This window comes from Diadema antillarum, unplaced genomic scaffold (assembly GCF_040938485.1).
Source record: "Diadema antillarum isolate AM-2024a unplaced genomic scaffold, OU_Dant_1.0 seq00001221_RagTag, whole genome shotgun sequence".
NCBI lineage: Eukaryota > Metazoa > Echinodermata > Echinoidea > Diadematoida > Diadematidae > Diadema > Diadema antillarum.
Window position 1 is genome coordinate 66,968 of NW_027272011.1, and position 13,700 is coordinate 80,667.

The 13,700-nt window shown below is 37.2% G+C and overlaps 1 protein-coding gene across 1 annotated transcript; it reads right to left on the reverse strand.

Moving 5' to 3' along the window:
* Positions 1-416: 416 nt before the first annotated feature.
* LOC139744928 (CBY1-interacting BAR domain-containing protein 1-like) lies at positions 417-10,960 on the reverse strand. Its single transcript, XM_071655342.1, has 8 exons — positions 10,923-10,960; positions 8,022-8,104; positions 7,249-7,483; positions 6,449-6,517; positions 5,235-5,336; positions 2,475-2,585; positions 1,684-1,797; positions 417-779 (listed from the first exon to the last, which is right to left on the reverse strand). The coding sequence occupies exons 2-8, from the start codon at positions 8,051-8,053 to the stop codon at positions 528-530; spliced, it is 915 nt and encodes a 304-aa protein (XP_071511443.1). The 5' UTR covers positions 8,054-8,104; positions 10,923-10,960; the 3' UTR covers positions 417-527.
* Between the last annotated feature and the right edge of the window lie 2,740 nt (positions 10,961-13,700).

Sequence of the window (13,700 nt, forward strand, 5' to 3'; positions counted from 1 at the left end):
TAAACACTGACTATGCATCCATGCTACAATTTCCCTGATATCAAACATTTCCACTTTCCCATGGCATTCATTACTTACACGTCAACAAATCAAGGTCATACAGCAGATCTCACACAAAAGTATGCAGTTGACACTGGGGAACAACAGCTGTTGCACAGCAAGCTGTGTTTTGTTTTTCCGTCCTATCTCCTGCAAAGAAAAAAAAAGACACTCACAATAACATCTTTCATGATCAATCAGTCCAGATTCATCTGGAACCAGCAATATCAACTGTCCCCCTCTTGAGTGAAGAAGTTGTCTTTGTTTCTGAGTTTTGGTCACAGTCTTAAGTCTTTCAACATCCTACACAAATCTTTGCATGGCTTCTGAAAAATGTCCTGACCACCTTGCAAACGGTTATCTCTGTCAGAAGATGTTCCTCAAGACTTTGTTATTACATCACAACAGCCTTCATGTGGATCTATAAAGAGGTAATCTTCCAGCTCATGAAGTGCAGCAAAAAGGACCTCAGAGATCCATGTCCCAACTCAATAATCTTCCACAACATAGTCTTCGCTTTCGTCGTCATCCTCATCGTCATCCTCGTCCTCGTCCTCCTCATCATCCTCATCTTCCTCCGAGTACTGGAGCTGCTGCTTGCCCTGCTTCCGCCGACTGTTGGTGGAGGGGTAAGAGCTGGCACCAGTTGAGTTGAGAGAGGCCTTGGAGTCGTGTCGGAGGAGGCTCTGTCGAGATGTGCTGTCAGCAGCACTAAATGGGCGCAGGGAATTCCTGAATTCCTGTTGGACATGAGTAGATAAAAGAACACATTGACTAAAGAGTATTCTTTCACATATCTAATGGGCAGAGCTTGGCCATAGTCATCTATGACATATTCCTTTGCAGTTGTTTCAATAACATGAAAATTGATTTTCCTTACTTCACTTACATATTAGACAAAATAAACTTATTAAAACTTATAAAAACACACAATGTAGGACTCTTGCCAACTGTTCGTTGAAAGTATCAGTATGAAGAGAGATAGCTATACAATGTGTAAGAAACACCCTAAGATAATCAGAGCAGGCAAAAGACATCCTGGAATATTCGCAGCAGGTGACATGATAGATGGCACATCACCTGAAGAGGGAATGAGAGGCAGCTACGCTAGAAAGATTTTACATACCATCATGCTTCAAGAGATTCATAATCCCTCATGTAGTTGTGTGAAATGGGTGCGGGCATCATTTACAACTGATGTCATCGCAACAAGCCCCCTTTCAACAACAACAACAACAACAACAACAACAACAACAACAACAACAACAACAAAGCTCCAGAATAACAGAAAAGAGATAGAGATAGCAGCATCAACATATCATACATGAATAGCGATAGTGATAGTGACTTGAAAAGAATACACTGTATATAGTATAGAAACAGATGGAGCATAATTATGCAAGAAAACAGTGAGAAAGAAACTGAGAGTACAGGAGGGGATAGAAATATGGAATAGTTTAGGAAAATCAAACAAGCACACACCTCGCTTTGATGCAAATAAGCAAAAGAGATAAAAGATAGTTTAAACTCCAATATCAATCAGACTACATATTTTACAAAGTTTGCATTCTTCCAGAGTGTTCTGTGTAGTGTGCACAGATCAAAGAGGTGATGTCACTACCCACAGTCCTGTCTGTTTCCTACCTCCAAATCATCCTCATCACTGATGGACTGCAGTGACTGGTAGGCCTCTGTGTAGGTTTCCAGACACTTGGCATGGAACAGCATCTCTATCTTGACAAACTCCGACAGTATGCTCTGAAAATTAGGGCAAAGACAGATAATCATAATCACAGAGCTACAAATGGTGTACTCTGTTTTTTGCCATAAGCAAAATACATTATAAATGTTGATTCTTTATCAATGCTGCAAGTTTACATCTTCATGAGCAAAAGAACACAAAATAGAAAAAAAAATCACCTAGCACCCCGTACTTTGCATATTGCATGTAATTTCTTCTTTCTTAGTGCATCATTAACAATGTTCTATTGTTTTCATAGTAATTACTTTGTGCCTGAATGAAATATCACATGCAGAACTTCCACAGCCATGAGCATGTATGTGTCCTGAATTAGGCAAGACGTGTAAATTATATCGCAAAATAAAGAAAAGAAAGAAACAAAATACTTTACCTGCAAGCTTTCATAGAATACGAGTTTTTCACCATGATTTGGTGGTTTTGTCAGCATACAGCTGATTTACTAGAATCTACGTTTATATGGATCAATATAGACTGCACAAGCAGCTTTTTAGAACAAGTCTCTAATGATTTCTCGATACACATACAACTCGGCTACACCTCAATGGGACACACAGAACTCCTTCTGGAGCATTGGGTTACATGAATTTGTTGGCAGTTTACCCTGACACTGGCACCATCTTCAAAACCATAGTAACCACGGCAACCAACAAAGACCTGCTTGAAACCAACAGACCTTGATATCCTGGAGTCTCTTCCTCTCAAAGGCATCCATCTGATCCTCCAGGGCCTTGTTGCTCCTGGATGCATCTACCGTGGCCTTCTGAAGTTTGGACTCTGCTTGGGACTGAAGGCCATGACAAAACATTTTTGCAAATAATGTGAAACAGGTGTCATTGTTTGCATGGATAGCAGTAGTACTCTCAAAGTAGCAGACAAACTTACAATATCCAGATGGCAGAGTGTGTTAGGAATGAGTTTTAAAGACATTAATAAATAGTAAATGCAGTGCATCTAGGTTTAGTGATGAAATCTTAAAGGTTTATTACATTTCCTTACATGCCCTTTCCGGAAAATGAAGTGTCTTCTGGTAGCATTACAATATATTGCTCATTGCACTTCCCCTCAGAAGTCACCATTAAATTACAATCTAGCTTCTCTTTGTTTTGTTTTATTGCCCCCCAGTTTGAGATCCAGAAATAGTCTTCATAAATAATGGTTCTTACCTTTGCATATACACCGGTTGAATTCATAACTGTGAAAAGTTAGATTTTCCCTTTTACAGAGAAAAGGTAGTGATTTCCAAATTTGGTGTTGATGTACTGTTTATTTGTGATACAGGAGGTAATACCTTTGCAAGTTATTCATTTCATGTACCTAGTATATATTATTTGACTTGCAAAATAAAAAACAACAACAAACAAACACTATGAAATCTTCCACATATACATTAGCTGATTTAAGCAAAGCACACAATATGTCAGTAAAGCATGTTGTATGAAATGACAGAGATGTAAGATGGGATTTACATGATGTAACTTTTCATACCCAGCAAAGTGCTTGTAGCTGGCAAAATGATACTGATTTTGAACTTCTCTTGCATTTGTATAGTACCCCTAGTATAAACATTCGTCTCAATTCATCACATCTCCCTAAAACATATATTCCGCAATTATTCTGCAGGAGTCAAGCCTTTCAGTTGATATTGCATTTCCAATGGCAGTGTCTTTCTATTATGAGTTGGCTTGCCATTATCATTAGGTAATGTATTACTTTATATACAGACTGGTCTGAAAGGCAGCCTGTGTGGACAGTATTCACAAAACATGGTTTTAATATTTCCATATTAAAGCACAGATCAGCACTGATAACTAGACATGGTAGAAATGAATCACAGCAGCATATGATCTCACACAAACAGCTGCATGCCAGTGATATTTCCATGCATCTTACATATCATTTTCCTCAAAATCACTTCTCCTATGTGACACTTGGCATCAGGATATAATTATGTGATAGATAGTTCATTTTACGCCAATCTGTCTCTCTAATTGTGAATGGAAGTTTGACAAAAAAACAAAACAAAACAGATTTTCTTTCCTTTTAACTTGCATGCTTACAATATCCTCCACTTCCCTACATCACAAGTCCATCTCAGATTCTTAAGTTTTCCACACTCTCAGCTCGTGTCCATGTACTGAACATTCTGATGAACCTAAGTAATGATGTCTTCATATAAATCACTATGTGGCCACTTTTGTTTGAGACAGCCCGAAGGCATTGCAAATAGCAGCTCATCTCATTAGCATGCACTTGCTTGTAATCAGTGAATATATGAGACAATATGAGACAGTAAGTATTGTTTATAGTACGGTATGTTTGTATTATCAGCATCATATATCAATGAGCAAATGTACAACAATGAATTTAATATGAATATATGTTATTGGTATAACATATTGGTGCTGTCATTTTCATTCCAGTGTTCCAAGTATTACAAGCTTCTTCTTTTCTTATTCTTGTGTTGGGAGCTTTTTTTTAAAATTGTTTGTTTGTTTGTTTGTTGTTGTTGTTTGTTGATGTTGTTGTTGCTGCTGTTGTTGTTATTGTTGTTGTTGTTGTTCTTGTTGTTGTTGTTGTTGCTGCTGCTGCTGTTGTTTGAAGGGAGCGGCTTGTAGTAGAGGACTAAAACCTCCAAGGGGAATGATTCCATCAGAAACAAAACACCATGTTTGTTGAAATGGGAACTTGAGTCTCTGCTTTTTCATCATCATACACCTAATGTATTTAGTGACACACGCATCCAGCATGCGACTCATGCAGATGATATTTCAGGGGTGAAACACTCCCAAGTATTGCAAATACACTAACACATTTCATTCTGTTGTTTACATTCCTTCATGGACGATTATTTGTGCTTCACTTGCTGACATACGACAGATAAATGAGTGGGGCAAAGAAATCATCTTCATACCTGACCGTTACCTCTGCACTGTAGAAACACACACAATAAAAAGAAAATGCAGCATCAACAAAATCTCAAAAGGGTGTGCTACGTGCATTCTGTGTGCACTCAGTCTCTGCTTTCCACAGTTTCCAATAAGTGGTGCTACATCATCATACACATCATACTCGATAGAACCAAAAGACGACAGTCAGTGTTTGCAGTGTCGTTACAGCACAGAGCTCAGGACAAATTGGTACATCTACTGAGAGTATTTTTCTAATGTACACTACATGTAAATAAGTACTTGCAAAATTATAGAAAACAGAAATCAAATGAGAGAAGAAACATCGAAGAAATCTACTCAGACAAGTAAGGTGACATACATACATAATCATACATCAAAAGAAAATTGGCTGTTGCAAAACTTAGCAATAATCTATGCACCTGTACCTAAAATAGCTTTAACAACAAGAAATATCTTATCTAAACACAAACTTGACAAAAAGGAGTACCAGGTAACCATTTCTTAATGCAGTTCTAAGGACTTACTATTTGCTGTCGGTCTGCTGGAGCCTTCTGTTTCACCTTGTCCAGCTTTTTCTGCTGATTAATTTCCTTTTCTCGAGCTGCAAAGCTGCTCTTTAAATCATCCTGGGGTAGAATAGAAATAATCCCATTTCAAGCCAACAGGAAAAAATTGTTCAATGCGTTTGGTACTGTTGTACACTTGACTTAACGAATCAATCAGACATTGTTGATCACAGCACACTCATAAAATCACATAAATCTACAGGTGTCAAGACATTACACACCACAATGCTAGCTGACATGGCTCTAATATTCTAAACTTTATATTTCTCATTAAATTCTGGAGCAAATCAAGGACAACACTATAACATTTTGCTAAAAATGTGATTCATCAATTCCACTCTAACACTACTTTCTTTTACTGTGAAGAATGAAATCAAATTGAACATTATCAATGATCACTAAGATTTCAGAATTTGAACTTGCATTTTGACATGTGCTTTTCAATTCACAAGTAATATCATGTCAATATTAGTTTGAGAGTGAAAGGCTTGATCTTTAAGAATATCTTAGCAATACCCAATTTGGACAGATCTATGTGGCACTTTTTTACCACTGATTTCAGAATAAGTGCACACATTTTCAAAACTATTTTGAGTCCATAACTGGTAGAAGAGGAGCAAATTATAATACAATGTTCAATGGCATATGACTCATTTTGGTACTAAGATGGTCAGGGCCTTGTATCATATAACCCAACAACCATTGGCTCATGATTGATATATGATTACCATCTGGTAACAGTGAACTCTAGCTAGACAGTACTGAGAAGTTACAAGCAAAGGTATTCAAAACTTTAGATTGTATTATTGATACATGATATGCTTCTGCTGGTGTAAAATATGTAAAGAAAAATTAAATCAGAGAAATTAAAAGACTGGGGGAAAAAATCAGACACACAAAAAAAGCTTTGAACTGAAAAGTTTAGAAAATAAGAGAAATTGTCAACTCTGTGTGATGTATGTGTTGAGCAGATCTCCATTTAGTTTGTGTACAAATAATCACCAATATCCATTTTTTTTAAGTCATGACTTTGGAGTGTCTTCATGATGTATAGTATGGCTTTCATTGTAGGCTTGTTTGTAATGGCATCTATGATAGGTTCTCTGTATTGATGGCAGGCATTGATCATCCCAACTCAAACCAAGCGTCAGACATGGCCCAGTTTATCTTACCTTGGCATGTTTGCATGCTGTGCCATACAGCGTTAGGGGCTGGACCACCTTGAACTCCAGTCGGCTGACCTGCATTGGAATGAGCAAAGGGACCATGTTTGGAACACGAACACCCACATCCAATTATTGAGTAAGATTGGCAGAGAATGTCTTCCATTTGTAGGAGTCTGGTTAAATGTTATGGTTTTGTAAATACCAACACAATATGTCTGTTTAACCAGTAAAATCCTTGGGGGATTTAAAATTATACAGTCAACTTCGTTATGTAGACTCTTCTGGGAAAGACACAAAAAAAAATGCATGAACACACAAAGCATCAAAACTTATGTGTGCATATAAATATTTGCTTAGATTGCGGCAAGAACTTGTAGAAAAGTCAGATTTGATGAAAATTTGGGTTATGTGAGGCTGACTGTACTTTATGCAAGATCTTTGACTGTTTTTTGAAAGATACTGAATATCATTCATAAACACTTAGTGTTCAAAATACTATTCAATAACCAGAGGAATGAAAATTAATCCAGATTTGGTAAGCTGACAAATCAGATGATTGGCTGGTGCATGTAAACAATACTATTTTTAATGTTTGATTAGTTGCTCATAACTACTCGCTTTGGTACCGAGAGAGGAGCTAATAAACCAATGGATCAGTGACATTGTTGCTCCGTTTGATAAACTCTAAAACATGCATGATGCATTATGATCACTCTAGGCTCTTCATACAAACATGCTTACAGCTTTTGCTTGGCAGTGCTGTTGGCAATCTTGAACCAAATCTTTTAATGTCACTGCACACGTACCTGTGCTTGTCTGTAGTCCTGAATGGATGAGATGTGCTCTGCAAAGGCTGTAAGTCCCGTCTTGGTAGAGGGCGCTTCTGCCTCAGCATATGTAAGAATAGACTTGGACAGCAGGTCTCCCCTGTCGCGGACCCGGGCAATTTTCCTGGTGTAGGCCGAGAAATCCTGGCAGAGCTCGGCAAAGTGTTTCTCCACATTGTTTATTCGCTGCTGTACAAATTTGGACTGGCCCTCCCTGTGGTTTGATGAGACAACACAGGATTTTGAAAGGCATTGCAGCCCTGTTTGGATGTTTCCCACAGACATCCAAACATTGCTGCTTCTTCGTCCATCAGCACAACTCATGAACTACAAATACAAGTGATCTGAACATATCAGTAATTATTTATGTTAGAGTCTGTTCCTACTCGTCATCATGTCATTTGATTATGCCTGACTGAAGTCACTCACAAAATGTTCACAACAAGTTTCACCCTGACTGCGGCTAGCTTTGTGCTAACCCTATCTCACATTTACATTTCATTTTGCATTTCCAGGCAACAATAGTGCCCAAATCCAATATCAAAACATTCACATTTTCTTGTTGAACAAGGGTTATGCTAATTTATCAACTAATTTTAAAGTGACACTCAGCTTTTTGTCGCTCATCTGGAAACATCATCACGAGAGGGCCAGATGGTTAGGGTATGAAACAGGAACAAGCTGGCCACCTGGGCCACTTTTGAGGTGCAAACATTTTGCCAGAGGCATCTGTGTGATATGCAGTGACCTACCTGGCCCTGAGGTCAGCTGATCGTTGTGCCATGGTGACTGAATGGAGCAGCTACCAGAATCAGACTTGCACAATGGCTGTTGGCTAAAATGAGAAATAGAACATTCCAATGCAAAGATCTATATAAGGATTTTGAACTCCAATGCAAAGATCTATATAAGGATTTTGAACTATAGTAGGCAACACTTTCAAAGCAGAGCGAATTCATTATCTGTGTTTTCCCTTGGTGGTTGCTGGAATACTTGTATCCACTTCAAACGGAGAAACGTACAGAACGATATCATATAAAAGTTTTTAAATACTCTTTAACAAGCCATTCTAAACTATTAATACTCATTTCACATTGCACATGAACAGGAATTTTCTTCCTTTAAGAAATCAAAGTAGACATGGCAACATATCACAGTCATCTTCCAAAAGACAGATTATATGCCTAGTAAGAAGAATTAAGATATTCATAACATTTAGAAAACCCTATATTATTTCCTTCCACTATAACACAGGATATCCTGAAAAATTTTGTGCACCATAGACCCACAGCAGAAATAGAAACCTACGTAAATGCAAGACACAGCAGTTGTCTGTACCCTTTACCTCTATACCAAAGGTGGGAGCTTATTTTGTATCCATCCCATGGTTGAAACTGAGAGTGATGGGAACAGTAACATTAAAAACAAAGGAGTGAGGCTCGAGTATTGATTACTTATTCTACATCTTGTACCCACGAGGGAAGCCGAATCCAAAGGGAAGCTGACCTCCTCATAATCTAGGTTTACAAGAAGGCATCAAGAAGGGGATGACGTTGATAAGGTCACAGAAATTCAGAAGTCAATGCAGTGCAGTCAGTAGGGCACAGTAGAACAATTGATTCCTCTGTTTCTATTGAAACTTGGCACACCTTCCCCACCCCAGCCCTACCTCCAGCTAAATGAATCAAAGCAATTAAGCTCCAAAGCCATCTTACAATAGACCTTATCAGCAAATCCACTTTCAGTCAAACCACGTTCTGCAATCCATTCAGTGAAGCAGGGGTTTTGATTGGTTGGTGCAAGTTGCCCATTCAACTTATCCCTCTTCCCAAGTGCAACTCAATTAACATTGATATTCTCTTCTTCTGTATTTATCTTGCTTCACTAAGTCTTGGCCCTATTCATCCCCATTATCACAGCAACCCCTTACATTATATTAATTATACTAGTACAATTTGTACATCAGCCCTTGCCATTACTAGTATACATCAGGCACACAATACACATACATCATCCTCAACACATTGTGCTAACCCTCCACGTTAGAAAAGACAGTTAAAAAAAAACACCCCCCCAAAAAAAAAAAAAAAAAAAAAAAAAAAAAAAAAAAAAAAAAAAAAAAAAACAGCACCAGCCATCCAAGGGCATTGGAAATACAGTGTTAATCTTGAACTTTACAGTACGTGTCAATAGATAAATTTTGAATCAAGAAAACAGACAAGTCATCTGCAGAAAACCCACTAATAAGCAGCACTGTTATGTAATGGTTCTCAAGTCATTGGTCATTCTGAACTGGTGTCAATTCTAGATACAATCATGGTAGTTTGTACATTTTACTTGGAAGTGGAACAGGTGATAAACATGGATGTACATTACAATAAACAAAATCACCAAACACTGAACAGTAATTCTCAAGTTTGATGGGGATATTATATATATACAATGCAAAGCTCCACAGTGATGAGGTATTACAGTCATCAAGAAGAAATCATTGCAATCATTTTGCCCCTCATCTAAATAGCTACGTCCTCTATTCTGACTCTGCCTGATTATTATTATTTCTAGAATTTTTGTCACCTGGTTGTGACAAACAGCGCTTTTAACACTACATAATCGGGCAAAACTAGTGATCTAGTTCCCTAGCTATATCAGATCTAGAATCTAACGTTAGGCCCAACTAGGCCCTACTAATAAAACTTTCTACAGGCCACCAGCTAGGGTCTAGACTAGATGTAATTTAGATATCTAACGTTAGTCGTGTCGAGTCGTACCGTCACGCAAAGTTTTGGTCTTTCTGTTTACATGTATGGAAGCAGTGCAGTGGGATTGGGTTTTTTGGGCAGTCACCCTTGACTTCCCCTCCTCTCTACTGTACTTTACGACCTTAACCAGACCCAGACTGTGACTTTAACCTGACTGCGTGGTCACATGACTGACACATTCAAACCTGTCTGGTGACTATTGACCCCCATGACCTTGACTTAATGCTTGATGACTAGACTGAGATTTCCCACAGATGTGTAACGTTTGTAATACACCTGTGTACCTGAACTCCTGGAAAATCCGCGGGCATCAGGCGCATCAGGCCGTTGGCGTAGTCGGTCAGTATCTATTCCCGTTAAAGTAGGACTAAATCCCACTTTAGCATGTTTCAAACGAAAAGTAGCATGACATAGTCATAGACATGAGCTACCTAGTGATTAGTGTAGTCTCTAGAACGAAGTAGTCACTGGTAATGATACATGGGGTGGTAGAACATCATCTAACTGCGACCAGCCCAAACGCGAAACAGTATCACTGTCTGTGTCCAACGAGCGCCCCATCATCACGATTATACTAGTAATAGTGGTACATGACACGATTTACATCCCGGTATAGCTTCCTTGGAGCAGCGAATGGGATTACTGCAACAAGTAATTTAACAAGTAACAAGTAAAAAAAAAAATCCTCTGGTCTACTAACACAAATTTCCACGTATGGGTATGCCCTTGTCATTTACGCCAGAGGACCAACAGTATCGGCTATTACAATGCAGTCTATGCCACAGGGCAGTATTTTCAAGACACACAATGAATAAGACAATATTCAAATAAATTCGACTTCAGCTAATTTACATTCACAAGGAAGAAACGTGAAAAATAACATGAACGCACCGATTCTGGAAAATAGTGTTTACCAGGCAACCGTCAACAAAGTCGTAAGCGGTTCGCCAATGGAATGTCAAATCTAGGTAGCACGAGAGAGGGCGCAACACAACACACCAGTTTTCATTCATTCATTCATTCATTCATTCATTTATTTTTCATTTCCAACAAAAACATATAAATATATTACAAAAATTGAATACAGTGCATAAATTTCATCATACAAAGTAAAGGATAAATTTACAGAAAACTTGTAGGTATAGGAAAATGTTGGAAATGGGGAGGAATGCTAAAAAGCTGAGCTTGTAGGCTGCATTCCCCCCACACGTAATACAAGAAATTATATGATCGATAGACTGATAAGCATTGAAAATGGATGAAACAAAGAAACTAAGACAAAAAGACCTATAACCTAACTTATCCGAAACAAAAACCCTGAACAAATCCCTACACTACACTAAGTCGCTGTCATGCCGGAAAAGAGAGGAGAGAAACAAAATAGTATGTGTGTGTGTGTGTGTGTGTGTGTGTGTGTGTGTGAGTGTGTGTGTGTGTGTGTGTGTGTATGAGAGAGAGGGGGGGGGGGGGGGGAGAAAGCAGCTTAATGCGTGGTGTGAAGATAAGAGACAAAAAAAAAGAATAGAAGGACACGAGAGGTAGTGGATGGATGGAGCCGCTTAGCTGTAATTCCAATAGAATATAAGGTTGGATTTTACACTTCTTTGCAACCAATAAAGAATCAACAATTCTTATAACTGTTCAAAATATTTTTCTTCAGATTACTCTTAAAGGAACTTAAACTTAGAGATGTCCTCAAACTGTTAGAAAGGTTGTTCCAATATTTAGGTCCAGCAAATGTAAATATAGAATGTGTAAACATTGTTCTAGTTAAAGGCAGATGGAATTCATCTGAGTGACGAGTTGGATATTTATGGAACGAGCGGTTTCTCGCAAACATGCTTGTGAAGACAGACGGCAACAAATTATTAGAAAGTTTATACATAAATTGGCCAAGACAATAATAATAAATATCAGTTATCTTTAAAATTTTGTTTTCAGAAAATAAAACATCGGTGTGGGCTCTCCAAGAAACATGACAAATTATTCGAAGAGCTTTTTTCTGGAGACGGGACAGTCTGTCGAGATATGATGGATGTGTGTTCCCCCAAGCTATGATGCCATAATTCAAATAAGGTAAAATCAAAGCTGAATATAACATTAAAAGGGTGGGAATAGAAAAATAATATTTAACTCTATTAATAACACCAATATTTCGAGATATTGTGTGACAAATACTATCAATATGTGACTTCCATGAAAGTTTATTGTCAATAACCAAACCTAAAAATTTCATTGATGCAACTTCATCTATAACTATATCATCTATTTTTATATTATTAGGAAGATTATTTAAAGTATTACTAAATAATATACATTTAGTTTTAAGAAGATTTATAGACAACTTATTTGACCTTATCCAACATAACAATCTCTTTAATTCAGAATTTAACAAATCCACCAAAATATGAGGATCTGAATGAGAAAGAAAAACATTAGAGTCATCAGCAAAAAGTACAAAAGATAAAATGTTAGAAGCATTTATTATATCATTTATATACAAAATGAATAAAAGAGGTCCCAGTAAACTACCCTGAGGTACACCACAGGTGACAGATTGGTTGCAGGAGTTTTGACCAGATAGAAAAACATACTGTTTACGATCAGAGAGGTAACTCCTGAACCACTCCAAGGCCTTGCCACGTATACCATAGTGACATAATTTATGAAGTAATATTTTATGATCAATGGTATCGAAGGCCTTGGAGAGGTCCAGGAAGACACCCACTGTGTGATGAGCCCTATCTACTGCTTTGGCTACTTTTTCAATAAAGGAGAGAATTGCTTGAGAAGTGCTATGTCCTTTGCGGAAACCAAATTGTGAATCAGAAATGATATCATAAAAATCAAGAAATTTAAGGAGTCTAGAATAAACAACTTTTTCTAACAGTTTTGAAAACGATGACAACAATGAAATTGGTCTATAATTACTAATATCTTCCTTATTACCTTTCTTATAAATTGGGATTACTTTAGCAATTTTCATTCGTAGCGGAACAACACCACTGCTTAATGACAAATTAAAAATGTAAGTTAAAGGTTCAACAATATTCTCAGCTATATTTTTCAAAATAACGTTATCAATACAATCAGGTCCCGAGCTTCTTTTACTTTCCAAACTCATAATGATATCTTTTACTTCATAACTAATAATCGGATCAAAAAAGAATGAATTTGAGTTGGGTAATTTAAGAAATTCATAGAAATTTTTTTGACAAGCAGGAGTTTTATTAGCAAGATCATGTCCAATCTGCGAAAAGTAAAGGTTAAATGCATCTGCAATCATCACAGGGTCTGTTATTTCCTTGTCACCAGAAACAACTCTTGTAACACAAAACTTATCATTTTCTTTATTTATAGCACTGTTTATTATTTTCCAAGTTTTACTCATGTCATGCTTACAAAAGGATATCTGATCCGCGTAATACTTCTTTTTTTCATAACGCAATATTCTTGTAAGAGTGTTTTTATACATAATATATTTACGATGAGATTGTTCAGTACGTTTAATTTTGTCTGCATAATACAAATTGTTTTTCCGGTTTATAGATCGTAGAAGAGATTTTGTTATCCATGGTGATCTAGGATACTTTTTGTAATCACGTTTAACTTCTACCAAAGGAACATATTTCTCTAAATGAGAATTCAAAATATTCATAAAAACATCAA

Coding starts and splice junctions, on each gene's coding strand:
- LOC139744928 (XM_071655342.1), bottom strand. CDS start 8,053: ATGGCACAACGATCAGCTGACCTCAGGGCCAG. Junction 5,337..6,448: donor CAGCATGCAAACATGCCAAG/GTAAGATAAACT, acceptor ATTCTACCCCAG/GATGATTTAAAGAGCAGCTT. Junction 1,798..2,474: donor AGAGACTCCAGGATATCAAG/GTCTGTTGGTTT, acceptor CCTAATTTTCAG/AGCATACTGTCGGAGTTTGT.